Here is a 25,426-nt window from a genome sequence, read left to right as displayed (position 1 = left end):
CATGGACAGGAACCACGTCGGCGCGATGCTACAGCAAGCTGAGCACGGCGCGTAAGGAATGGGAATCGTTGGCTGTCACTCGAGAGCCCTCTCGAACAGGTACATGGCAGAGATAGTTCGTCCCATGCTCGATGGTGAGCTCTTGGCACAGCCGTCAACACGATGCCCACCGTTTTCACCACGCATGCATGTGCGGTGGAAATAAACAGTAGAGACACGTTCTCGCCGCACTGGCAGCATGACGCTGTCTGAGCCCACTGTTGATGCTACTGTGGCAGGTAGTTGCATGGAAGACACGCAGTCGCCATCGCAAGCCGTCACCAAGTGAACCGATGGTGCACATGCACTGTACGTTCCACCGTACAGGAGGTAGTAGGCCCCATCAACTACTAACTACCTGTACTCCGTACTTGTTCGTGCTACTCCGTACTTACAAGCAGGTTAGCTTACAAAAGTTACAGCACACAACAGGCATTATTAATACTACAGTTGCTCCGTACTTACTTGGGTGTGCTGTAGTTATCATTACTCCTTGCCATGGCAGGAAATACAGAATATTACATGCACTGTAGGTGCAGGAGTTTACAGCACGTACAAGTAGTAGAATCCAGCACCACGTAAGTACTTGCTAGGTAGTTTAGTACTTGGTGTGCCGTTCTTGCCGACCAAGACCAACGGCCAATCGCATCTCGAGCAACTCCCCTCACAGACCCCCTGCCCCCCCCCCGCCGCTTTTTGCCGGCGCGCGAACCTCCGATCGCCGGCACCTTGCAAACGACGAACCACCGACATCGACAAAGTCCGTCCGAAGGCCGGTCGTCACCATGTTTATGCGACGGCAACGAACATGAAAAAAAATACATACATAATGCGTCGCACACCCTCTCCCCCCCCTTTCCCCCACCACCTTTTGCGTGTCCGAACAGCGAGAAAACATCCGGCAGTCGAAATTCTTCTTACGAGCAAGTGGGACAAAGCGTTCGTGCTGCTGGTTGCCAGCTATTACCCTCCATCATCGCCTTGGACAATACATGACCAGTCCGCCAGTTCAGCAAGTCTCCACGTGACGCCGACCGCAACGGCGCCGACAACGACAACGACAACGACAAACGACAAAGACGATGACTACATGAAAGCTCGGCGGAAATAACGTATAATAATTTACATTGTATGCCCGAGGCCATGTCTGCCACCACAGCTGCCGCCGCCGCCGCGGCGCCGACAACGAGCTTGCAGCATGTACAGGTACGTCCTCGATAACCCGTTGCCCTCGTCACCACCACCACCACCACCACCACCACCACCACTTTCTCCTCCTCCTCTTCCCCTCCTCCTCCTCCTCCCCTCCTCCTCCACCCACCGCTTCCCCAGACCCCATCCTTTTCCTCGTCTCTTCTTGATCGTTCGCCCCCTTGCCGCGTCACTCACAGGCTTTTGACTAACATGGACCGACCGCCAAGCAGGGACCTCCCTACCCGCCCCAGGGCGCCGCACTCGGCGGTCGACCAACCACCACCGTCGATGTCCCCCTCTCCTCCGTCTTCCTGCTCCTCTTCGCCATCTCCGCCGCCGCCCACATGACGGTCCTGCAGCGCAACAACCGTCGCGGCCGCAAGTTCCTCCTCTCCGGCGTCCTCTTCGGCTTCTCCATGGCCCGCATCGTCGCCAACATCCTCCGCATCGTCTGGGCCTGCTACCCGTCCAACCCGAGCATCGCCATCGCCGCCTCCGTCTTCGCCAACGCCGGCGTCCTCCTCCTCTTCGTCGTCAATCTCATCCTCGCCCAGCGCCTCTTGCGTGCCCACCAGCCCACCCTCGGCTGGAGTCGGCCCCTGCGGCTCGCCTTCAAGCTGCTCTACGCTGCCGTCGCCGCCTGCCTCGTCATGGTCATCGTCGCCCTCGTCTGCAGCTTCTACACCCTCGACCCAGAAGCCCTCGGCCGCATCCGTGACGTTCAGCTCTTCGCCGTCACCTTCCTCGCCGTCCTCGCCTTTCTCCCGCTCCCCATCACCCTCCTCGCCCTTCTGCTGCCCCGAAAGGAGCCCGTCGACGGCTTCGGCACCGGCAGCATGCGCACCAAGATCCTCCTCGTCCTCTCCACCACCGCCCTGCTGTGCTTCGGCGCCGCCTTCCGTGCCGCCGTCGCCTACATCCGCCGCCCTGCCAACGACCCTGCCTGGTTTCACCACAAGGCCGCCTACTACTGCGTCAACTACACCATCGAGGTCGTCGTCATTTACGCCTACCTCTTCTTCCGCTTCGACCGTCGCTTCTGGATCCCCGACGGCAGCGACCGGCCCGGCGACTACGCACGCCTCGCCCCCGACCACGTCACAGCCGAGAAGAAGGTGGCCGGCAGCGACGACGGCTTCCGTCCCGACACCCGAACGACCGCTGAGCCGAACTATCCGAGTTTGCATCGGACCGACGAGCATGGCGCGGACGAACGTGTATGACTGAACGAATGAACGAACCCATGGGTGCCTGGGTCAAGGAATGTAGTGCCGTTGGGAGCCTCGGCTGATGTCGGTTATATTGTCTTCAACAATCGGAGTCCATGAGTGGCCTGGCTCCTCATCATCCATGTACACATGCGACGTACGTGCCGCGTAGCGTAGCGAAATGCAGCATCGTCTGTCATGGCCTACACACATCCAAATGTGAAGCGTCCAACCGAGTTCTGTTCGTGACGAGCCCTGTCCGTGATATCACGCCAGCCAACGCCCCCGGGAGAAGCATCCGTTCGCACCTTTTCTTCTTCTTATTCCCCTATCCCTCGCTCGCATTGCCGATTCTATAATGCCCCGTCGGCAAAGTCCCATCAAGACATGCACGCGGTGCTCGGTGCTAACCCTCCGAACCCCCCCCTCGCCGTCTCTCACTTCCTCCTCCCCTCACGGTGCGTATAGACTCGCCGGATCGGGTGCTGTGTCCGTGTGTTGGCATCAAGATTAATTGTACACAGTCGCCGTGTCACCTCCCCTCTCCGTTCCATCCGTCTACCGCCTCCGTCCTCGCCCAACGTTATCTGAACATCTAGGTTTGGCAATATTAAAGGAAGTAGTCGGGTGTTCCTGTGCATCGTCGTTAGCCTCTGCTTGTAGCGGTGCATCGTGGGGTCCGGGGCTGGGCCGTCGACGTACGTCTAGATACCATGGGCTCGCCTGCTCGCGGGCAAGGGTCGAATTGCAGGCTGTATACGGGTCAGCGCGCACACGCGCTCGAGGTCGACGACGGCTTCGTCGGAACCGTTCCACTTACAAGGTGTATTTCAGATGCTCGTCAATCTCCATGATGGCCGCCTGGTTGCCACACCGATAACAGTAGTTGGGGGCTGTTCGCGCCTACTGGTCAGCAGCGTTCGCGCGTCGCGGCGGCGGGGGGGGCGGCGACGAGGTGACGCACCGGAGAAGATGGTCACTACGTTCCGGTCCTGAGACCAATTGTAGCCCTCCATGACGAGCTGGTGCGCTCTGGCGATCAGCGTCAGACCGTTGTTGTGGTTGAAGGCCTCGGAGATATCCTGGCCAAAGGTGTAGCCTGCTCCGCGGGGCGAGATGCCCCAGCCGCAACGGTCGTCGGGGTCGGACCAGAGGAGGTCGCACATGGGGCCCTCGTGGGGCACCTCCTGGATCCGGTCCAGGGCTCGGATGTTATCGAGCGTGTCGATGCTCGGCGACAGGCCACCGTGCAGACAGAAGATCTGGTTGTCGATGAGGGCGGTGAGGGGAAGGTAGTCGAAGAGGTCGGTGAAGTACTTCCACACGTTCGCGTTGCCGTACTTGCGCAGGCACTCGTCGTAGAAGCCGTAGACCTGCGTGATTTGCCGAGATTCGTGGTTGCCCCGCAGGATGGTGATGCGTTGGGGATATCGAATTTTGAGCGCGACCAGGAGCGTGACGGTTTCGACCGAGTAGTAGCCTCGGTCGACGTAGTCGCCTACGGTGGCCCGCCCTTATTAGCGTTGCGTGCCAGGCCAAAGGATATGTGGTGCCGGATGCCGCTGCGGATGCGGATGCGGGGGAGGGCGGCATGAATACGCACCCATGAAGAGGTAGTTGGTGTCGGGGTTGGGCCCGCCAATCTTGAAGAGCTCCATGAGGTCGTGAAATTGGCCGTGGATGTCGCCGCAGACGGTGACGGGGCATTTCTACCAGGGCACGTCAGCGAGAAATTCGTGGCGTGGCATGGCGTGGCATGGCACGGCACGACCAGCTTGCTTTTGGGGGGGATCACCTACCACTGGCTGCACGTTGGACTCTTCCTGGAGGACTTCGCGTGCCTAGCATCATCGTTCATCAGCACGGGACGAACAGGGCGGAGGATGGTCAAGCTTCACGTTCGCGCGTGATGCTTTCGAGGCGAACGGCCCTTCTTCCATGACAGGCCGTCGAACCGCTCCCACCGAGCGAGCAGAGGGCATCGAAGCAGAGGGCATCGACCACACCGACACGGACGGAGCAACAGCATCCATCCATCCTCCATGACAGGGATGCTGGCTCGGGGAGAAAAGTACGCACCTTGTCGCAGAGCCTCTGGACGTCTGACTCGGGCAGTTGCTTGCAGTTCATCAAGCTCTCAATCCAGCCGTCGAGGGTGGGGATCGGGGCCGGCTCGTTCTGCACTGGCGACACATCGGTGGGCACCCTTCCGACGTCCTCCATGTTCGTATCCATGGCGTTGCGATGCCGCGAGCTCGGCGCCGACGTCGAGAGATGGGAGCGGAGAAGGCGGTAGGGGAGAAAAAAATGACGTTGCCGTCACAGCTGGTGTCGCGATCGGTGGGGTAGAGGCAGGGAAGGGAGGACGTGGCTCGACCGTGAGCTGATAGGGAGGGTATGTATGTCGAGAGTCCGAGCTTGATCCGATTCGCTTGTCGCCTTCGTCGTCTAGTGCTGTGCGTCGTCGTCGTCGTCGTCGTAGTCACTTTTTTTTTCCACAAGTGAAGGGAGGGGGGGCGGTTTGCTGGGGGGGGGGGGGGGTCGATGCTGGTTTGTGATGATGATGCTAATTCTGAGGTGGTGTCGTCCCAAGGTCGAAAGGGGAGGGGGGGGCTTCTACGTTCTGCGTCTGCTGGATGCACCAGAAGCCAGAAGCAGCAGGAGGCAAGTACCAGGTACCCCGTAGTACCAGGAGAGGACCGGTAGGTTTAGGCGCCTGCTCCCAGTCGAGATTGCTGGGGAGCCTCGCTTAATCTCTAGCTTGCAGCGCTGGCCGCTGTGGCGCCAACGAAAACGAGCGAACCACAAGGAAATCAGGGTGTGCGTTGTTTGAGCCGAGTACGCAGCTGCATGAGCGCACAAAAATGATGCTATTCCGTCAAATATATTCAGAAAACGTCCGATGGAGCTTCAATGCTCATGTGCCCATCGATGCTGCTCTTTTCCCCCTCTCGAACGCAGCGTATCTGGGAGCGGCCGTTGCGGCACGCGTGGCCTCGGCATCATGACTGCTGGGACCTCGTTAGAGGCACATGTACTGGTACACTACTGGTACCTATCCCTCGTACCCACCCGTATTTGTTGGTACTGGGTACAACCCGCAGTACACTGTGCTTGTACATTGCATGGCGGATTGGAGGAATATGGAGAACGAAGGTAAAGATGCCAGCTCTGTGGCTGCAGAGCTGTGGCTGGTGCCCTCATAGTTGTACATGTACTCGAGTACATTCATTATGGATTATCATGATCATCATTGCGTATCATCCGACTCCCTCCGTCGCCCGTACACCCCCGTGCGTTGTCATTCTTTATCGATGCGACACAGAATTGCCGCACTCTACAACTCGTTCCGTCCATTTTTGCTTGCCTCCTTCCACGTGCGCGACAAAGGCCATCGTTGAGCCATTGCATCACATCGCACGGCGCCCATCGTCATCGTTACTACGAAAGGCCCAGTCCCACGGCAGCCGGTGATGGCTCCCTAACTCGGCGAGCGGCAGCAGTCGCCGTGTTCAGTTTCGTGGGAGTCTCCGTTCTAGCGGGCGTCTCCGTTCTCGTGGGAGTCTCCGTTCTCGTGGGCGTCTCCGTTCTTGCGAGCGTCTCCGTTCTCGTGGGCGTCTCCGTTCTCGTGGGCGTCTCCGTTCTCGTGGGCGTCTCCGTTCTCATGGGCGTCCCGGTTCTCGTAGGCGTCCCCGTCCCCGTCCCCGTCCCCGTCCCCGTCCCCGTCCCCGTCACCATTCCCGTCACCTTCCCCATCACCTTCCCCGTCACCTTCCCCGTCACCTTCCCTTTCCCCGCCCCCGATTCCTTCCCGGTCCCTTTTCCGGGCCCGTTTCCCGTTCCCTTCCCCGTCGCCTTGACCGTACCTCTCGATGCCTCGGCGGCAGCCTCCAGCTCGAGACTCCGTCCGACAAGGTCCTCGAAGTCGAGGCCGACTTCCGACAGCTTCCTCGAATGCTCCTTGGCCCTTTCGATGCACAAGGTCCAGACGGGGCCGCCTTGTTGGGTGCTGCTCAGCTGCCTCGCCAAGATGAGATTGAAGGCATCGACCTGTTCCCTCGCCCATTTGACGCAGACGCTCATGATGGGCTGCGGGAAGCAGGCCTGGAAGCACCGGACCGTGTTGTGGATGATGGTGAAGTAGACAAACGAGAGCTGCCATATGTAGACGGCGAGGTCTCCCTGGAATATGCATTGTCTACCGGTTGATTGGGTCAGTGGGCGACTCATCGTCCGTCCCCTTTCGGGGACACGTGCAGACATACCTTGCCCTTCTGCGAATGATGGCGGTCCGGCCGGCGATGTACGCTTCCCTGGCCTTGTCCTCGAAGCCGAGCCTCGTGAGCCAGCCGACATTTCGCTTCGTCCTGCTCTGCTCGTTGTGCGTCATCTCGATGTCGCTCACGATGATGGCCGCCAGCTTGGACGACCTCTGGTCCACCTTGAAGTTGATAAAGTCTTGGGCGACGGCGTTGCCCTTGAGGCTGCGGGCGAGACCCTTGAGCTTCTCGACCCGCGCCACGGCCGGCTCGATCCGCTGGAGGGCGACGTCGATGTCGAGCTCGTCCATCTCGCCCTCGACCCAGCGTAGATTGTGCTGCTTCCCGTCCACCTCGATGAGCATGTCCTTGACGCTCGACAGCGTCTCCAGCAGCTCCGTCCTCTGCAGCAGACCCGGGTCGCGCGAGGCAAAGTAGTTGATGGTCTCGCGCGTCTTGTTGTTGGCCTCCATCTCCGACTGCAGCCCTTTGCGCAGCTCCTCGACGGCCTTGCGGACGTTCAAAAGGAGCGTCTTCTTCTCCACGTCATCGGCCTTTTCGGTGCGGTAGATGAACGACTCTTGCCCGCCGCAGCGGACCATGATGGCGTCCGCGAGCTTGTTGCGGCCGGCCGACGACTCCCCGGCGCCGAGCAGGTCGACGACGTCGATGTCCATGAGGGACCAGCAGCGGTCGGCGACGAGCTTGACGAGGGGGCCTCGGCCGTCGGCGCCGGGGGCATCGACCTTGCGCTTCTTGCGCGAGGCGACGAGGAGATGGTCGTTGAGGAGGAAGATCTGCATCGCCCTGCGGGATTTGTAGGTCGCGTTGTCGAGCTCGATCCAGGGGCCCGCATTCTGCACCACGTGTCGGCCGGCGGCGTTGGGCAGAAACTTTTGCGAGCCTTCGACGTTCTTGTAGAGAGCCTGCACCTGCGAGTTCCAGAGGGCGCTCCTGTCGGCGACGGAGCTCCGCTTGTCTCGTTTGCTCAGGCCGACGGCGGCGGAGCTGGGTCCCGAAACGGCGGAAAAGTCATCGCCCTTCATCGAGGCGGCCCGCAGGGCCGTCGTGTTGGTCTTGAGCTCGGCCATGAGGTTGCGGAGGGAGCGCATCTCGTCCTTGAGCTTCTCGGCCTCCTTGCTGATCTTGATGAACTGGGTCCGGTTCTGCATCAAGTTCTGCTGCAGGTCGGCCGCCGCACGACTCTTGAGCTTCCGCAGGGCCTGCTCGAACTCGTAGAGCTGGTCCTCGGTCGCGTTGCCCAGGACGGCGGAGACGAACTGGTCCGGCACGAGGTTGGGGTCGCGAAGGGCCTTGATGTCTGGTAGGGGAACAGCTCCGGCCCGCGACGGTGGCAGCCGCCGTTCCTTCTGCTCATACTCGTACTCGTACTTGTCCGTCGTGGGCAGGGCGGGCAGCGGAGGCGCCGTCGCGCTGAAGTCGCGCGGCGGGTTGTTGAAGCGCGTCGAGTACCGCTTCTTGACGAGGTCCGACGTCTTACCGCCGGGAGCCGGTCCTTGACGGACACGAGGCCTCGGTACTGGATCGACCAGGCCCGCGTCCATCAGGCCCGCCTTGGAAATGGCATCCTGACCGGGAAAATGGGGAATGGGACCCGTGATCTGCTTCGGTGAGCTGATGACGGGGCGGCGACCCTTTCGCTTGCCGCTGCGAAGCGATATCTTGCTTCGCTCCTCCGACATGATGCCGCCGCCTATCCGTCCGTGTCCTTAAGGGCGGAGGCAGTGGCAGAGAGGCAGCTTGGTGTGTGCAGGCGGCTGGGTGCAAAGTTGGAAGCCCGGCCGTGGTGTTTCGACAAGGGGGTGGATGTCTGATGTCGAATGTCTGACTGCGAGACTCGGTCGCGAGACTTTCCCTCGCACTGGTTGAAAGGTACCTCCCGTAGTACGGAGAACTTGTACAGAAGTTCTCTGCCAACAGTAAATCCTGTAGGAGGAACCAATGCCACTCGCACTTGTGCTTACTCCGCAAGTACACCGTACGATAATACAGGAATATTACTGTGCGTTCGTGGTGTGATGTGTACTACTTAGGTTACTAGGTACATGTACTCCGTACAGCGTAGTACTTACTTACGTACTCCGTTATGTACTTGGATGTACTGTACTTACTTACAGTACTTACAGGCGCCTGTTGATGCAGCACGTTGGGCGAATTAGCCTGTTGGCTGTCACTGCGGCACCTAGCTGTGTGCAGCTAACGGCTGGTTCTAGGGAGCTCCCATCACCCGACGTTCCCCCGGGTCGCCCTGCAATGGGCAGCACCGCGCTATCAATGTTCCGCACAGCAGACCAGCTGGCTGGTGGTGTCTGGCTGGTCAGTCAGCGCTCATGCAACGGGCGCCCGACAGCGTCGAAGTCGCCAAAAAAATTGGTCGCCTTGGCTGAGCATCAACCAACAAGTCCCCCTCAAGCAATCAACTGTCGACGGCGGCCGAAACGAGTTCACAGTATCATTCACACCCTCAACATCATCATCAGCACCACCACCGACGTTCAGAATACTCCGTCTCCCGCTTCGACCAAGCGTCGCCAAGCCGTCGATCTCGCTCGTCAAACCCCCTCGCCGGCCCATTGGTCCTGTTACTCACTGCCTCCGGCGCGCATCACTTCCTACATCCCATCCATACAATTCCAGAATGGTGCAGACATCAACTGTCGTCACGGCGTCCGTCGCATCCGCCGCGGCTGCCATTGTCGGTACGAGGACCCTCCGCCCCTTATTTTCTTCGTTGCCGTCATGAACTCTCTCGCCTTACACGATGAATTACGACCGTTTGGTCGTCACCATGATGGCATCATCGCCCCGCGCCCGTCATCGCCATCGTCACCAACGCTTCAGGTCGCTAACCGTCCGCCTCTAGCCTATGCCGCATTCTTCGATTACCGCCGACGTTCCCAAGCCGACTTCCGCCGCACGCTGCGAAGAAACGAGCGGCGCCAGGCTCGCACCGAGAAGGAAGTAGCCGAAGCCTCGACGCGCGCCCAGCGCGATGCCATCAAAGCCAAGGTCAACGCTGCCAAGGAGGAGGGCTTCCCTACCGGCGTCGAAGAGCGTGAAGCGTTCTTTAACGAGCAGGTCATGACGGGCGAGATGCTCAGCTCAGATTGTATGCGCCTTTTCCTGTCCTGCTGTTTCCCTGACGCAAACTGACCCTCACTTGCAGCCTCCAAATCTGTCGAGTCCGCCCTGGCTTTCTACAAGGGCCTCAAGGTGTATCCCGCGCCCGGAGACCTCATCAAAATTTACGATAGCACCGTTCCCAAGGTCTGCTCCCCGCTCCCCGCCCCTGTACACTTGTCTGCCCCCCCCCCCCCTCTACCTTTCGTCTACTCCCCAACAACTCTCACTTTGCCCCCCCCCTTCTCGCTGCTCGTCTCTTCTAACTCCTGTGTAGCCCATATTAGACATCCTTGCCGAGATGATTGCGTACGACTCCACTCTAGACATCCGCCCTCGCGCCCCCAGCAGCATCAACCTCGGCGAAATCCCCAACGTCGGCCTCGACTAACCATCTTCCCTGCGTCCGTCTCGGCGATGAACAACAACTCAACCCAAAACAAGTCCCGGGAAAGCTAGAGACTCGATTCATGATACATGCTTGGACCGACGGACTGGCTAATATCCCGGGTCTTCACACATTTTTTACGGGGGCCGCACCGCGCTGGTTGGTTTCTCATGTACCATATTGCGGTTCTTCTACATTAGAGAGCCTTGTGTAAACAGAACAACAGTACACCGTAGGGTAGTATCTCCAGTGTGGGCTTGGGAAAGCCAAAAGGTGGTGGCAGCTCCAATACATCCACACATCCGCACCTCTATCCCTGCTGTCCTTGTTTCCCTTTCCATTCTACTTTTCCTTTCGTCGTGTCCTCTTCCAAGTACGTTCATCGTCATCTCCAAGTCGGAGTCTTACCAAACCTCGCCCGGTGGCTGCTCTCGCACAACGACATTCTCCACCTTGCGTCCTTTCCTGTCGACGCGGTCGTCGCGAGGGTCGAAGCCGCCCTGACCCCAGAGTGCCCACTCCGGTGTCGGCGCACCCATGTAATCCTCGGGCGTCCAGTCGCCGTCAGGCCCCCTCTCCTCCAGCAGCTCGAAGAATTTGCCGTAGTCGATGTGGGTGTGCCATCGGCCATCGACGTGGAAGCGCTCGCTCGCGAGGAGGATGCAACAGCTGTGCGCGTGCTCGGCCGCGATGCCGTACGCCAAACCCTTCGCTTGCAGCCTCTTTTCGAGCGCCTTGACGAAGGCGCAGACCTCCCAGTAGAAGGGCACGTTCGACATGGTGAGGCCGGCGTTGGACGAGGTCGCCGTGCCGCAGTAGGTGACGCCTTTGACCTCGACGAAGCAGGGTAGGCCGCGCTCGACGAGCTGGGCGTACCCCTCGGCCTCGTCCTCGACGTTGAAGCCCTTGACGAGGGTGAGGCGGAAGACGGTCCGGTGACGGAAGCGCTTCTCGCGGAGGATGTCGAGGCAGCGCTGGAACCTCTCCCAGAAGTCGCGATGGAGCGGCCTGTCGATCCTGCGCAGCGACTCCTTATTGGACGCGTCTATGGAGACGTAGAGCTGCGTGACGGCCTTGAGGGCGGCCAGCTGATCCGGGTGTTGCGCGTTGCAGACGAGAAAGGACGATATCCGCTCGGCGTGCAGCATCGCCAGGAACTCGTTGATGTGCGGGTAGAAGATGGGCTCCCCGACGAGCGACAGGGCGCAGTGCCGTATCCTCAGCGCTTCGGCGTAGCGCTCCGCCCGGACGCCCGGCACGCCCCGCAGCATCTTGATCTTCTTATAGTGGCCCTCCTTGACGCCTTGAAAGATCATCTCGGGCGGGTCGACGACCCAGCGCCAGGTGGTGCCGACCGGGTTCGTGCCGTGCCGCCAGCAGAAGACGCATTTGTTGGAGCAGGAGAGCGAAGGGGTCGTCTCCATGCACTGATGCGAGTTGATGCCGTAGAGCGAGTATTTGTAGCAGCTCCCGCGACCACGCAGAGCCGACTTGGTCCAGCGGCAGATCTTGACGCCCGAGTGCGAACCGACGATGGTGTACCCTTGCTTGGTCAGAGCCGCGTATGTGGGCGAGTTCTTGGCCACCATCTCCTTCACGACCGCTGCCTGCGCCGGCGCCCTCTTCTTTCCCGATGAGCCGTACGATGTGAAGTCGACGGCGAGAGGACCCCTCTTGGTACTGCCGCCGTTGTTGTTGGCGGAAGGACGGACCATCTTGCCCAAGTCTTCAACATCGTCCAGCGGCCTCGACGCCTGCTCCTTGTCGCCGTCGTCAGCTTCGACGAGCACCTCGACGTCGTCTTCACCCGCCATGTCCTCTTCGTCGCTCTCCATGGCATCACCGCTTCCGCGAGCGCCCTCTCCCAAGCTCCCCGTCCGCGCAACGTGGCCGATGACTTCGTGAACGCCGGCTGACCACTCCTCCAAGCGCTCGGCGTGATCGCTCTTCATGTCGCCCATGCCGACCGGGTACGCGCGCTTTCTTCCAGTCAATTTGGACATCCACTTGTCGAGCTCCTTGGCTTGGAAACAAAAGCCCTCGGATTCGTCCGGCCAGTGTTCCCTGTCCCCAAAACCGAAGACTGAGTATCCAAGAAGAGGGGAAAGGGGAGCGGTGTCAATTCGGAAGTCGTGGTGAGTTTCCTCCAGGTGCTGCAGTAGGGTGTCGTTGATCGTGTCGATGTTGTAGCTCGGCAGCAGAAATAGGTAGAATGAACTCGCCTTCTCGGCCGACACCGGAGGCGTGACGAAAACGTCTTCGAAATCGACCTCTGTCAGATCATGCAGCTCTGGCTTGAGGAATCGGCGCTTTGATTCCAGTCCCAGCTGCTCAGTGGCCTTCTCTAACCGAATCATGTAGTCCCGTGCAATCTTCTCCGTCTTGGTCGTGACGGACGAGAAGTAGACCGTGACCTTGATAGGACTTGTCAAATCAACTGCTTCATCTTCCTCCTGAGATGCTCTTCTCACTACCCCTCCTTTTATTCTCTTTGGTCCCTTGGGTTTTGTCGCCGTCGTCTTCGGATTCGCCGACGTATGCGGCACCGCAGCCCCCGCATCTTTACTCTTTTCCGGCTCGTAAATCTTTGGCAGCACTACTAATCCTTCTTTTCGGTCGTAAAAGTGGAGGTAACATCGGATCGAGATGAGGGTGACGAAAGCGCAGAGGATGACGAGAGTGCGGTGCGCATGCCAGAATTCGATGGCTTCTACTGACCAGGTAAGATGGAGATGCGCGGACTTCACCGTCCCATCATCATGGAAGAAACGTACCTGTGAAGGCTACCTCGGACCCAAGTCTGGGCCACCAGTGCGAAATCGCCATCCTGGCTTGCTGAAATGCGATTCCGACGAGGAAGCATGAGATGAGATTACAAACGGAGACGGACGGTTACTTTGCAACTGGCGATGCGAAAATGTCCTGTCCCCACTCACCCCTCGCCGCCACTTCCGACGATTTCTAGTGGAGAATCTTGGACCCAGTTCGCCCTACTTGTAATACTTACTGTACTCGCAGCTTGTACTTGTTCGTGGCTCCCGAACCATTTCTACGGTCTCCAAACGACCTTTCCTCTCTTATATATTGATCACGATCTTGGTGATTTTGCTTTATTTCTTTATTAGGTCATATATGCAAGTTACTGGCCTCGAGATCGAACCGGCCCGTTCAGCTCATGTAGCATAAGAAAGAGTTCACAGTCAGCAAGGTATGTCTGTCGTATCGCGACAGCTCTATGTAATGCCCTTCCAGCTCTGAAGGCAGCGGGTTGCGAGGCAGGGTATCTACATGTAACAGTGACGACACATTTTAGGAAAGAAGAGCTCTCACATCCGCCATTCTCGTGTCCTTGGCCTTCTTTCCCGTCTTGTCCTTTTCCTGGAATGCTTTGCCGACGAGCTCACGCTTCTCTGACTGAATGCTGAGAACTCGCTCCTCGACCGTCCCCTCCATGACGAGCCGCCAGACCGTCGTTGGTCGCGTCTGGCCAAGGCGGTGAACACGGTCCACCGCCTGGTCCTCGATCGCCGGCGCCCACCCTGCTCCGGTTAGCCGACTTTGCACACTCGCTTGCCAGATCCGGGAAAACCTACAACTGTCCGAGAGTATCACGGTGTCGGCAGAAACAAGATTGAGGCCGACACTGCAGACAGCCAGACTGGCCAACATGACTCGGGTCTGCGGATCATGGTCCAAATCATGGATGGCGCCGTCTCGCTTGTCAGCATTCATGCTTCCGTCGATTCGGCAGAACTTGATCTCTGCCTTCTTTAGCTGGTTCTGAATAATGTTTAGGAAGGATGTCCATTGCGAGAACACGATGATCTTCGATCCAGCATTTGCCGTAGTGGCCCGGATGATCTGAAGCAATGCTTCCGTCTTCGAACTCTGTGTATCCGTGTCAAAGTTGTCGTCAAAGGCGCCCTCGGGAGCCGGCTCCAGCAGGCAGTCTTCCGTCAGACTGTTTCGGCACATGGGACATCTCTGTTGGATCTGAATGGCCTTGCTGATGCAGCCGTGACAAAACACGTGCTTGCAATTGGTGATGACCGGCGCCGTTGGAATCTCGTAGCAAACGGCGCACTCTTCTTGACTCTCGAGGTACAGCCGAAGCGCTTCCTGCAAAAGGGCACGGTTCCGGTCAGTGAAGACGACGATGTCTTCATTGTCAAGCAGCTGCATGAGATCGTCGATCCGCTCCTTGCACAACGTCCAATGGTTGCACCTGCACTCGTCAGCAGGAAGCTCAAGGCCGAGGCAGCAACGAACCAAACACGCACACTTGTCGAAGTCGGAGCAGGCGCTCGAGCACATTCTGAAAACGGCCCTTTTGCCCGACGGACGAGCGCTTCTGAAAATCTTCCAGAGCTCCGCGGGCCTCGGATCTGACGAGAACGTTAGCGTGGAACGTTGAGGTTGGTGCACGGCGAGTCGGCGGACATACAGCAAGGCGTTGTATTTTTGCTTCTCTGCGGGGTGGAACGTGATTCGATGCAGGTACTCCTTCTTTTCCGGCAGCATAAGGTCCACAAACTTCATGTCTTTCTTGCGTCGAAGGCAGATGTCGTTGATGAGAGCCTGAAGAATTGCCTCGCCGCTGCGGTCACCGGCTGCCAGCTTGCGCGTGACGCATGTATTGAAAATCTCGGACTGCTCAATGCCTCCCGTGAGGTGCAAGAATTTGACCAAGGAATGCACATCTTTGACAGAGTTGACACTGGGATCGACGCATTATCAGTGCCGGTCCCAGAATTCGCCGAGAAAAGACTTACATGGGAGTTCCGGTAAGGACCCAGCGGGACTTTGCCTTGATCTCGCAGGCAGCCGTCGCAACCTTTGTCCTTGCGTTTCGAATCGTGTGCCCTTCATCCAGGACAACACGCCGCCATTCGATAGATTTGTTCAACAGAACACTCGGGACCCGAGGATCGCGTTCCCTCGCGAGTCGTCCGTAGCTCGTGATGACGACGTCGTATTTCATTAGGTCCTTGATTGTCATCTTTTGGTCGCCATGATAGACTACAACGCTCGGTGCCTGGCCCGGCTTGACATGTCGTTCGATCTGCTGCTTCCAGTTGCTCATGACGCTAACCGGCGCGACGATGAGCGTGGATCCGGGGCCGCCAGTCAAAATCAAGCTTATCACTTGAAGCGTCTTGCCAAGTCCCATGTCGTCCGCGAGAATGCCTCCAGAACAGAGATTCGGCGGTGATTGACTGACGAAGCCGGAGGCCAGGTTCCAATACATCCCTTTGTCATTTTGTTTCCACAGCTGAACCATGTTACCAAGCCTCTTTTCCGGACACCGCGGATGTTCCTTGGATGTCATCCATGCGAGGCCCTTCCGAACTGTCAGTACAGCCAAGCGCGTAAATCGTTCAGATTTGTCTTACCTGAAGTTGGTATGGCAGCAGAACGGAAGAAAGCTGTGCTGGCTGTTCAGCGAAAGCCATGCAAGATAGCTGCTGCTCGCCGATGGCAAGTGCCTTGATGGCATCGCCTCCTTGGCGGAAATCAATACTGTCGCTCTTCTTCATAAGCTCCTCGAGTGAAAGTTCCATGTGGCCATAATCTGCAGCCCCGCCTACCCCGTGAGTCGTGCTGCCTGCCTTCAGACCTAAAGAAAGCCTTTGGGCAACAGCCTCCTTCCGGGTTTGCTTCAACTGGGTAGCCTTGATGAGCTTGTCGGCCTTCAGTGCCGTTTCGATTCGATCACGGGAAGTTGCATCACTAGGACCAAAAAAGAACAACCGAACGGGCCAGTCGAACATACCCTGCTCGCCAGTAAGTTGTGCCTCCAAGGTAAGGTCACCAGAATCCTGGATGAGATTATCAGCCAAGACTCAACCTGCCACCGTTGGCTGAGCCACCCACCAGATAGGGACTAATCTTTTCTGCAACCTTGCGAGGCAAGTGACCAATCTGCTGAAACATTACGTTGTCGATTCGGATCGCGTTTCGATCGTACTTTTCAAAGTCAGCCATCTTGCGAATGAGGAGTGAAACGGCTGATTCCGCCGACATTGACGTGCCTGATTCCGAGGCTCTCTGCGACAGAGAACAGCTTCTCCGGGAGACGCACGGCCATTGTAGTATCGAACTCCAACGATTTTGCCATCTGGCAAATTTTAGATTCTCCCCAAGGCCGCAGCATGGAGCATAGTGACGAACCAAAAGACCCGTAGAGTTCTGTTGGTTGTCCATCGTCATCCTGCGTCAAATCTTGAAACTCGGGTTCTTGCGTGCCAGACTGGGAGGCGGGAACAGAGGACGACGAGTGGGACGACTGGCTCGATCGAAGCGCCGCGCTCGAAGACCGGGACGACTGGGAAGACTGAGAAGATTGGCCAGCGGCACTCGAAGCTGCTACGCGAGCGGACCAAGAGCTTGGCGGGGAAGGCCCGACTGCACTCAATCCACCAAGGCTGCCTGCCACATAGTTAGGAAGTGGAACAGGAGTTTCTTTGAAGTCGAGACCGGATCTCGATCTATGAGCAGGCCGTTTAGCGTCGTCATCGTCTTGTGTGAGGTCGACGTAATCGACGGATCGCTTCTTGGAAGCGGCTGCCATGATGTGTCTTGTTGAGACAGTGACGTAATGACAAGGGAGCAACTCGGAGCATTGCTCAACCCACAGAGGTGATACACAACCACTCACTGACGAACCTGCTGACACGCGTCTCGTTAGCGTTAGCCGCGCTTGCAAAATGCGGCGCGCAGTCACGTGATATGACACAAGTGCGGCTGTCATTCACAGCTGTCACGATTTAGGACTAGCGTCAATCACGCAATCGATGAGTCTGCTTAGCGGCGAGGGCATAAGGGAAGAGGTCATCTCTTGTCCCCCTTCCACAGCTTGCCAACTTCCCTCCTCAATCATCACGGGTGTCGAAACACTCTTTATGATATCGGATGATATCGGAGCTTTCATTTCGATCGCTATCTGTCATACTCAGTTCGTCGACAAAGCCGACTCGTCATCATCTCCATCTGAATATCCCATGTTCTTGCTGACATCTGGATGGGCCAGCCAACAGACATCAATGCCCAAGTGGGAGGCGCACGCTACATACAATGGAAACCCAATACCGTTAAACGCCGACCTTCAAAACGCTGTTCGTCGAAAGCTCCTGTCGCACGAGCTCGCCTACTGCTTCAGCAGACGACCATATGCTGAATAGTAGTTGCAGCTAGGCACGTGGCTACTCTTCCCCGTCTTCTCGTCGAAGATGTGGCATCCTCCCTTGGCCACGTTGGGGGGAGTGTAGACTGCATGCTGGTCAGTACTGGACAAGTGTCTGGTTGATGTCGGCTAGACATACGGTGCAAGGAGACGGCAAAGTTGCTGCCTCGGTTGGAGACGCGGTGAAGGCCGAGCTCGTCCGCCATGTAAGTCACGCCGTTCTCATTGTATGTCTTCTCCGAGATGACCGTCATGGGTCCCGCTGCGCCACCCTCCTCAGGGAAGGCGTAGCGAGTTTCAGTCAGACTGCCATGGAGAATCTTCATCAAACAGTGGGCGTTGCCGTGGTCGTGAATCGGGCTGCCCTTTCCGGGTGACCATACGAGGACGAGCTACGGGGGCAATGGTGATCAGCCGAGTCGAGCTCGGGCAGTTACCTGACGATGACGTGTGCTGGGCTGCTTACCAAGTTGCTCTTGCCGTTGCCCTCGTCGACGAGGTTACGAGTGTAGCCACGGCTGGCGTCGCCAAAGGCATACTGAGCCCACTCTGCCGGTTCGCTGTCGTACTCGACCATCAGGCGTGTGAGGAAGCCGACGTCGACATCATCCGAAGTCAACCCCGACGACGGGCCAAGGGCCTCCCTCAATGCGTGGACCAACTTGTCGAAGCGGTTGGACGAGTGGACACTGACGCCGCTCTTCACGCCAAGCAGCATCGAACTGGAGATGACTTCGACGACCATGATGGGCAAGATGGATGTGATGAATGCTATGGCAGGATACTCTCTTCGATGGTTTGGTTGCGGAACGATTGAGGAGTCTCGGATGGGCAAGGGACAACGCACATAACCGCCTTTTCGTCGATGCGGGGATTGACGAGATACCTCTCGGCGCCTTCCCAGTCACCTGAGCCTGCGAGGACTCCGGATGATAGTATTACCGATGTTTGGGGTGGGGCTTCGACAGCATTTTCTGTCCTGGCTTCCAGCGGAACTTTGCTAGGGGGTGTCACGGGGCGGAACCCAAGCGATTGTTTGGATCCTTTGGTTGGTCAGTATGCTCGTAAAGTGGACCGCCATGGCCGTCACGGCTTTCGGTGAGCGCGTTCTTGGTGGTACGACGGCGGGGCGAGTATTGGCGTCGTTTTGGATTCGTATCAGTGACAAGCACATTACGAGAAAAAAAAAAACTAAAAATATGCTTGGTTTTGGACCTTTGTACCTACAGCATTCTACAACGGACAGCCTGCGCCTATGCATGCATACTTCAACAAATGGTGTTTGTTCGTGGATGTGCGAGTAGACTTTACTTGTACGGAGAGTTCTGACTAACTTAGTGAGTGGTATTCATAGCGAGTTGTGTGGGAAATTGGGGCCGAGACAAGCCGCTACCTGGGGTTCATTGCGACACCGGAGCTGCGGCAGCAGCGCTCCGGATATCGGCAGAGCGACGGGAGTGACACCTGTCTTTGTCATCACCGACTGCCGACATGGTCCCGTAGTTGAACGGCATGACGAGGCTGCTTTTACGGGGACATGTGGGGGATCAAGAGATGAGAGCCGGGCAGCGTGATGTGTCTGTCGGTTACCGGTCGAGATATGACGGGAAGAAAATTGACAACGTCGCCGCGACCTCTGCGAGCAATGTGCTGGTTACAGTCGGCACCTGCCTACAAATATATAGACTTGCGCGCTGTTCTCTTGGGGTGCTGCGAAGTAAAGACTGGTCAGCCCACCTAGCGCCTCGCACCAACGCCTCAAATCACCTCTGTCGTCGTCGTTCCTCGCGCTTGAACGTGCCATCTGCATCATTCAACCCCCTCGAGTCCGAGCAGAGCAAGGCAAGTTGATGGATGCCACGACGTCTGCGTCGGCTCCCTCGACCGATGGCGAGGCGAGGTCCGAAGAAGGACAGCAGCGACCATGCGAGCAAGGAATGCAGGATAAAAGCATGCAGGAGGTGGGCTGGCGACGCATCGTTCGCAACTTTACGCCCTCGTGAGTGGTTGTGGACGCGAGCATGCTGCTGGGTTCATTGCTGACGCGAATCCGTCACCGTCGCAACAGTTGGTTCGCCGTGAACATGGGCACGGGCATCGTCTCGGTGCTGCTGCATAACTTGCCCTACAATGGCGCGTGGCTTCAATACATCTCGTATGTCTTCTTCGCCGTCAACGTCGCCCTCTTTACCGTCTTCTTGGCCCTCTCGGTCTTGCGATACACGCTATACCCCGAGATCTGGCGGGCCATGATTTCCCACCCAGGACAGTCATTGTTCCTCGGGTGCGTCCCGATGGCATTCGCCAGTAGGTTTGCCGCCGTCGGTTCCTTGTCGGTTCCTTGGTTGGAGTTGGGACGCTGACGGTGCGGCCTGCTAGCCATCATCAACATGATGATTCTTTCCTGCGCGTCGTGGGGGCACTGGCTCGTCTACCTCGCCTGGGCCTTCTGGGGCGTCGACGTCATACTCGCCCTCGCCAGCTGCATCAGCATGCCCTTCGTGGTCATGCACCGGCACCGACCGGGGCTGGAAAACACGACAGCCGCGCTGCTGCTCCCCATCGTGCCGACCATCGTCGCGGCGGCAACGGGGGGCATCGTCGCCGAGGCGCTGCCGGACAGCGGGCACGCCTTGATGACCATCGTCGTGTCGTACGTGCTCTGGGGCATCGGGGAGATGCTCTCGGGCTGTGTGCTCGCCCTCTACTTCCACCGGCTGACGGTGCACTCGCTGCCGCCGCGCGATGTCATCGTCTCCGTATTCCTGCCCGTCGGGCCGCTCGGCCAAGGCGGCTTCGCCATCCAGCAGCTCGGAAAGGTCGCCCTCGAGGTGTTCCCCAAGACGAGCATGTTTGCGAGCGCCGGGCTCGAGGCATCCCGCGGCGCAGAAATCCTGTACGTCCTCGGCGTCTTCCTCGGCCTCGTCATGTGGGGGTTCGCCCTCGTCTGGGTGGCGTTTGCCGTCATCAGCCTCGCGACGACGCAGAGCTTCCCCTTCAACATGGGCTGGTGGGGGTTCACGTTCCCGCTCGGCGTGTGGGCGACGTGCTCGAACCTGCTGGCGGTGAACCTTGGGAGCGACTTTTTCAAGGTGGCGACGATGGTGGGCATCCCCTTTGCACGAGCATGCTGGCCGTGGCCGCCGTTGCTGACAAGCATGCGCAGATCATCTCGCTGGCCGTCGTCCTCCTCTGGATCATGGTCGCGTCACGAACGCTGCACCTCGTATACACGGGGGAGATGTTTTTTGCGCCTTGCCTGAAGGACCTTCGGGCGAAGGATGAGGCGAGCGGATGTGACAGACGGGTGTAGCAGGTCGGTGTACGAGTAGCGGATTGCATGCACCTGCTCACATGTACAGTACATACATGCAAGTATTAATTATTACGGTACAGTACATACTTGCACCTAGTGCCTAAGTAGAGGTGGGAATGCTACGGAACTTCAAGCGCCTGTCCCCGTTCCCGAGCAGCTGAATGGTTACATTTGTAACGAGCGGTTACTCGGCCGTCACGCACGTCGGACACTTGTCGGCGGCAAGCAGGGTCATAATCAAGATCAAGATCCACGACGATGATCGAGGCAGCCAAGCGCCAATGGACAACCGACAATGGTACGTTGGTTGTGTTGTATTCTGACCAGTAACCTTTGAGCATGACGAGAGACTAGACGGATGCGACTCGGAACTCGGAAGGTGTCCTGTAATCGGCTCTACATAGCAGTACCTAGGGTTGTACGGAGTAAGTAATACGTGCTAATTACCCTTACTCGTGTTTGCATGTAATAAGTACTGTGCTCCGTACGTGACGATTATTACTCCGTACATGTACTTATGATACTAGTGTGGAGAGTACAGGCTACGAGTATTGTAAGAGTGAGGGGTGCTGTAATTATTGGTAGTACTTACTCCAAGTACGTTGTACACCAACATGTACTCCGTACTCCGTACAGTACTCTCAGTTCTCAGGTACTGTACTTGCTTAGTTGTACTGTACAACTGCACTCAACTGCCTACAGTGCACGTGCAGTAATAATACGCATTTGCTCCTGTGCGTCAATGAAACAAAGCTTCGCACCCCACCTTGCCTTGTGAAATGGCTGCCTGTGCAAGCAGAGAGGGAATTAATGGTGCCGTTGGTTGAGCTGCAGGCGTCTATTCAAAACCACATGCCTGTTTTGATTCTCATGTTACATCCGTCACGGTGTGACTTTTGTGTCTAATTTGGGATGCCGCGGGTGGGTCGACGCATTGTCGAGGTTGTCCTCAGTGTCCGTTCGGATGGCGGAAGTGTTCGGCAGGTTGGAAAGAAAAACACTTGAACTCGGCATAATGCGCCACATCCGTCGACTACCTGAAGGGTACCTGGACTGCCGCAGCAAAGCTGGGGTTCTCACACCCAAGGAGTGTGTACCTACTTCGTACCAGGCGCAGCTCACCTGTTATGCCTCGCACCCTACGGCGCGATGCGTACCTGAGATCTAGGGTCTAGCGTCCACTCTGGCTCCCACGTTACATCTCAGTTCCTCAGGGGCCGTCTACGTCCCGCTGGCGGCGCACCCCACGTTATCGTCCTCGTCGGGCCACATATCAGGTACGTCAGTCAGTCAGGCCGTCATCTTGTGCCCCCAACGTTGTCTCCTATCAGCACTGCAAGAACCGGGCCAGCGAAGTGGCAACCAGGGAACTGCGTGCATTAGCTATTACCTGATTGCGTCCTTGAATCAATGCAGCCACCTGCTCTCGTATTTGTATCAATGCCGTCGGTGCCAGAGCCGGCCACCGCCTGTCGGATAATGCGATAAAAAAAGCGAACGCGCTGTCTGATGCTCGCACCAGTTGCCGCTGTTACCGCCGTGCCTGACGTGGTCGTGGAAGGTTGTTTCCTGTTGATTAGGCGTATCAATACATTGGGGCCTCCAAGTGCCTAGTACCGTACGCAGTACCAAGTACTTACATGCATGACGGTGCATTGCGGAGTGTGTGATACATGCAAACAAGTGCGGAATACTCCGTACTCCGTACGTACTGGTAAGGAGGATTATACAGTAACACAAGTACGTACTTGGCTGAATGAGGATGAGGATGAGGATGTATTACTTGACGACGGAGTACTCAAGTACGGATCGGAGTACGGAGTAGAGTACTCCGTAGGTACTGTACTTGTAGTGGTACAACCAAGTAAGTAAGTACCTAGGAATATAATGTGCTGTAATTAGTTGCTAACGCTACTAGTACCTAAGCAAGTATGGTACATACCTACTTACTGTACTTATAGTACTTGTAGGCAATAACAAGTTAGTAGTGAGCAAGTACGGAGTACTTGGGCAACGACCGAGTACATGACTACATGCACCAAAACAAAGTACTGTACGGAGTAAGGTACTCCGTATTATTACTGCGCAAGTACTCCAACACTGGTACTGCTCTGGAATTATCAAGTACCAACATTCGGAGTACTACTGCTCGCGATGTAATCGACCGTGAACACGCTGCCTAGCACGGCTACAGGTACCAAGGTAGCAATAGGAACCAACATGTACGTGCGACTAGGAGTAGATAGGATCTGCCCCCTCCCCCCCCCTGTTTATGGACTGACCGCTGGCATGAATGGCCCATCCCACCCTTTATCTGCTACCACTTACTCATGTACTGTCACTCACTGTAAGTACTTACACCAGTACTCACAACTACTGCAGGTACAGTATACAAGTACTCGGCACGCACTCGTCGGACATTAACCCGTATGTCGGCTCCTGCCAACCTCATTCTTCCTTCCCATTGTTCAACGCAACTTGGCACCATCCATATAGCCCAAGCCTTCCCTGCCACGCGAGACGCATTCCTCCGCCCGTCAGACGCATGCAGAATGACGGTCGCTGCTGACCTGCATCTTCCCATTTTCGATGCCACTTCTCCGAGCCAGCAGCGGGTCGGCCACGGCCGTGGCTTCTCTGCCATCCACCGGCGAGGGGCCTCTCGATGAGATTCTTCGCCCTTTGATGGTCGATGTCGACAAGTGCCTCGCGCTCTCCCGAAGCTTCGTCGAAAACTTCAGCCAGCTCGCTGCCCAATCGACGGACCAATTTCTCCCAACCCCCATATCAGAGACCATCCTGCGACCCGTCGCGGGCCACGGCCACGGAAGGTAAGGCACCGCCCGCGAGCCACCCGGCTGCTTTCCTGCCGTCAAGCGTCTAGGGAATTCCGGCTGACAATAGCTACAGATATCTCGCCATAGACATGTAAGCACTTTGCATCTTATGCTACGGCGCCTCGGCACCGCCGCTCCTCGACCCCTCCACCCTCCTTCCTCACATCCTCGCGAGCTGTAGCTTGATGTCCTCGCACGGCGCTGACATCTGCAGTGGCGGGTCCAACCTCAGAGTCGGCTTCGTCGAGTTACTTGCCAAGAGGCAGCCACCCCTAGGGACGAATGGTGTCTCAACGAGTGGAGGCGGACACGGATGCACCAACGGGCAAGCCAACGGGCACGGGCGCCGTGCATCGTGCGATGCCTCGGACCGAATACGACGCCAGCTGGAAAGGTCATGGCCCATCTGCGACCGCCTCAAGTATGAAAATGCCGATAGCTTGTTCCTGTGGATTGGAGAATGCATAGCCGAAGTCGTCGAGGAGGGATGCCGGACATTCAACCTCCCCAGCGACCTGTCGCTGCCCCTCGGCGTCACCTTTAGCTTCCCGACGGAGCAGCACTCGCTATCGGAAGCGACCATTACGTCGATGGGTAAGGGGTTTGCCATTCCGCGCGATGTCGAGCTCGGAGCGCGTCTGCGGCGAGGGTACGAAAAGTTTCGGACCTCGGACCTGCCGCCGATAGAGGTTGTCGCCATCGCCAACGATTCCGTATCCACCCTCGTCTCGTTCATGTACAACTTTGACGGCGCCCAACACCGCCGCGCGACCATGGGACTGATCCTCGGCACCGGTAGCAACGCGACGGTGCCCCTGAAAGTCGGCAAGCTGCACCCCAGCAAGCGACAGCATCATGTGACCGCCTTGCCGGGCCAGAAGGCCCACGACGCCAAGATTGCCGTCAATACGGAATGGAGCATCAACGGAACGGCCCCACCGATGCGCCATCTCGGCCTGATTACGCGGTGGGATGATGAGATGAGCGCGCAGAATGAGAAGCCGGGATTCCAGCCGCTCGAGTACATGACGGCGGGGAGGTATCTGGGCGAGCTCGGACGAATCATGCTGCTCAGCTACATGACCGAGACTCTCGGATTGCCGGCAGACACGCTGCCGCCGACCTTTCTCGAACCCCATAGCCTGACAACAACCTTTCTCAGCCACTTTCAGGCTCTCGAATCGGGCACGCTCGTGGCGATGCTGCAGTCGGAGTTTCCCGAGCCGGCGACGTTCATGTGGACGACCCATTTGGCCGAAGCTCTGTACCGCATCGCCAAGGCCATCGAGATACGCGCGGCCGCCATCATTGCCGCGGCAATCCTCGCCTTGCTTATCGTGGCCGACGAGCTTCCGGCCGAGGGATCTCCCTTGACGGATGCTCATGTTGGCGAGCTGGGAGTTGGATACACGGGCGGGTGCATCGTTCATTTCCAGGACTACCTGGCCGACTGCCAGGGCTTCTTGGATGCGCTGACATTGAAGCGCTTCGGCGAAGGGAGCGGAGTCCGCGTGGTCTTGAGCCCCTGCCATGACGGAGGGATCACAGGAGCTGGTATCCTTGTGGCTGCTGCTCTGTCGAACCAGCAGCTGGAGGTGCCGTAATGTGAAAGACAGCACACGCCACACACGGCCAGGAATGTGGAGGGCGCGTACGGATAGGAGTGAGTAGACGTGATCTTCACGGAAACGTAGGAGGGGTCTCGGCGTTGGATATCGCTGCATAATATCTATCGCCTGGAATACATACATACCCAAGTGCTTGTCGAGACTTGAATCGCCGGTCAGCGCATTGGATGGCAATGCCCTAAATAAAATACCATCAGAGAGGGCAAGCTCAAGCTGGAACCAATTGTTACGCA

At 57.6% G+C, this 25,426-nt stretch overlaps 8 protein-coding genes across 8 annotated transcripts; 4 read left to right on the top strand and 4 right to left on the bottom strand.

Annotated features, from left to right (window-relative positions):
• Positions 1–1,182: 1,182 nt before the first annotated feature.
• DCS_00598 (uncharacterized protein) lies at positions 1,183–2,456 on the top strand (the record flags this gene model as incomplete). Its single annotated transcript, XM_040797937.1, has 2 exons — positions 1,183–1,245; positions 1,464–2,456. 2 exons carry the CDS (start codon positions 1,183–1,185, stop codon positions 2,454–2,456), a joined length of 1,056 nt encoding a protein of 351 aa, XP_040658820.1.
• Positions 2,457–3,051: 595 nt separating this feature from the next.
• Positions 3,052–4,676, bottom strand: DCS_00597 (calcineurin-like phosphoesterase; the record flags this gene model as incomplete). Its single annotated transcript, XM_040797936.1, has 7 exons — positions 3,052–3,074; positions 3,144–3,193; positions 3,262–3,334; positions 3,406–3,939; positions 4,045–4,150; positions 4,241–4,282; positions 4,521–4,676. 7 exons carry the CDS (start codon positions 4,674–4,676, stop codon positions 3,052–3,054), a joined length of 984 nt encoding a protein of 327 aa, XP_040658819.1.
• Positions 4,677–5,976: 1,300 nt separating this feature from the next.
• Positions 5,977–8,403, bottom strand: DCS_00596 (uncharacterized protein; the record flags this gene model as incomplete). The annotated part of the gene is made up of 3 exons (XM_040797935.1): positions 5,977–6,120; positions 6,189–6,639; positions 6,707–8,403. 3 exons carry the CDS (start codon positions 8,401–8,403, stop codon positions 5,977–5,979), a joined length of 2,292 nt encoding a protein of 763 aa, XP_040658818.1.
• Positions 8,404–8,974: 571 nt separating this feature from the next.
• Positions 8,975–10,232, top strand: DCS_00595 (putative mitochondrial import receptor subunit TOM20; the record flags this gene model as incomplete). The annotated part of the gene is made up of 3 exons (XM_040797934.1): positions 8,975–9,830; positions 9,888–9,988; positions 10,119–10,232. The coding sequence occupies 3 exons, from the start codon at positions 8,975–8,977 to the stop codon at positions 10,230–10,232; spliced, it is 1,071 nt and encodes a 356-aa protein (XP_040658817.1).
• A 401-nt stretch (positions 10,233–10,633) lies between these two features.
• DCS_00594 (flavodoxin and radical SAM domain protein) lies at positions 10,634–16,800 on the bottom strand (the record flags this gene model as incomplete). Its single annotated transcript, XM_040797933.1, has 10 exons — positions 10,634–13,012; positions 13,560–13,768; positions 13,823–14,454; positions 14,510–14,614; positions 14,674–14,946; positions 15,002–15,570; positions 15,623–16,048; positions 16,104–16,237; positions 16,312–16,347; positions 16,401–16,800. The coding sequence occupies 10 exons, from the start codon at positions 16,798–16,800 to the stop codon at positions 10,634–10,636; spliced, it is 5,163 nt and encodes a 1,720-aa protein (XP_040658816.1).
• Positions 16,801–17,376: 576 nt separating this feature from the next.
• Positions 17,377–18,157, bottom strand: DCS_00593 (cysteine dioxygenase; the record flags this gene model as incomplete). The annotated part of the gene is made up of 3 exons (XM_040797932.1): positions 17,377–17,498; positions 17,552–17,804; positions 17,879–18,157. 3 exons carry the CDS (start codon positions 18,155–18,157, stop codon positions 17,377–17,379), a joined length of 654 nt encoding a protein of 217 aa, XP_040658815.1.
• Positions 18,158–19,496: 1,339 nt separating this feature from the next.
• DCS_00592 (uncharacterized protein) lies at positions 19,497–20,725 on the top strand (the record flags this gene model as incomplete). The annotated part of the gene is made up of 3 exons (XM_040797931.1): positions 19,497–19,719; positions 19,792–20,516; positions 20,579–20,725. The coding sequence occupies 3 exons, from the start codon at positions 19,497–19,499 to the stop codon at positions 20,723–20,725; spliced, it is 1,095 nt and encodes a 364-aa protein (XP_040658814.1).
• A 2,592-nt stretch (positions 20,726–23,317) lies between these two features.
• DCS_00591 (hexokinase XprF) lies at positions 23,318–25,169 on the top strand (the record flags this gene model as incomplete). Its single annotated transcript, XM_040797930.1, has 3 exons — positions 23,318–23,559; positions 23,639–23,656; positions 23,780–25,169. The coding sequence occupies 3 exons, from the start codon at positions 23,318–23,320 to the stop codon at positions 25,167–25,169; spliced, it is 1,650 nt and encodes a 549-aa protein (XP_040658813.1).
• Between the last annotated feature and the right edge of the window lie 257 nt (positions 25,170–25,426).

This window comes from Drechmeria coniospora, chromosome 01 (genome assembly GCF_001625195.1).
Source record: "Drechmeria coniospora strain ARSEF 6962 chromosome 01, whole genome shotgun sequence".
In the NCBI taxonomy this organism is placed as follows: Eukaryota; Fungi; Ascomycota; class Sordariomycetes; order Hypocreales; family Ophiocordycipitaceae; genus Drechmeria; species Drechmeria coniospora.
The sequence above is the reverse complement of the archived record's forward strand: the minus strand, read 5'-3'. Positions and strand labels throughout refer to the sequence as shown.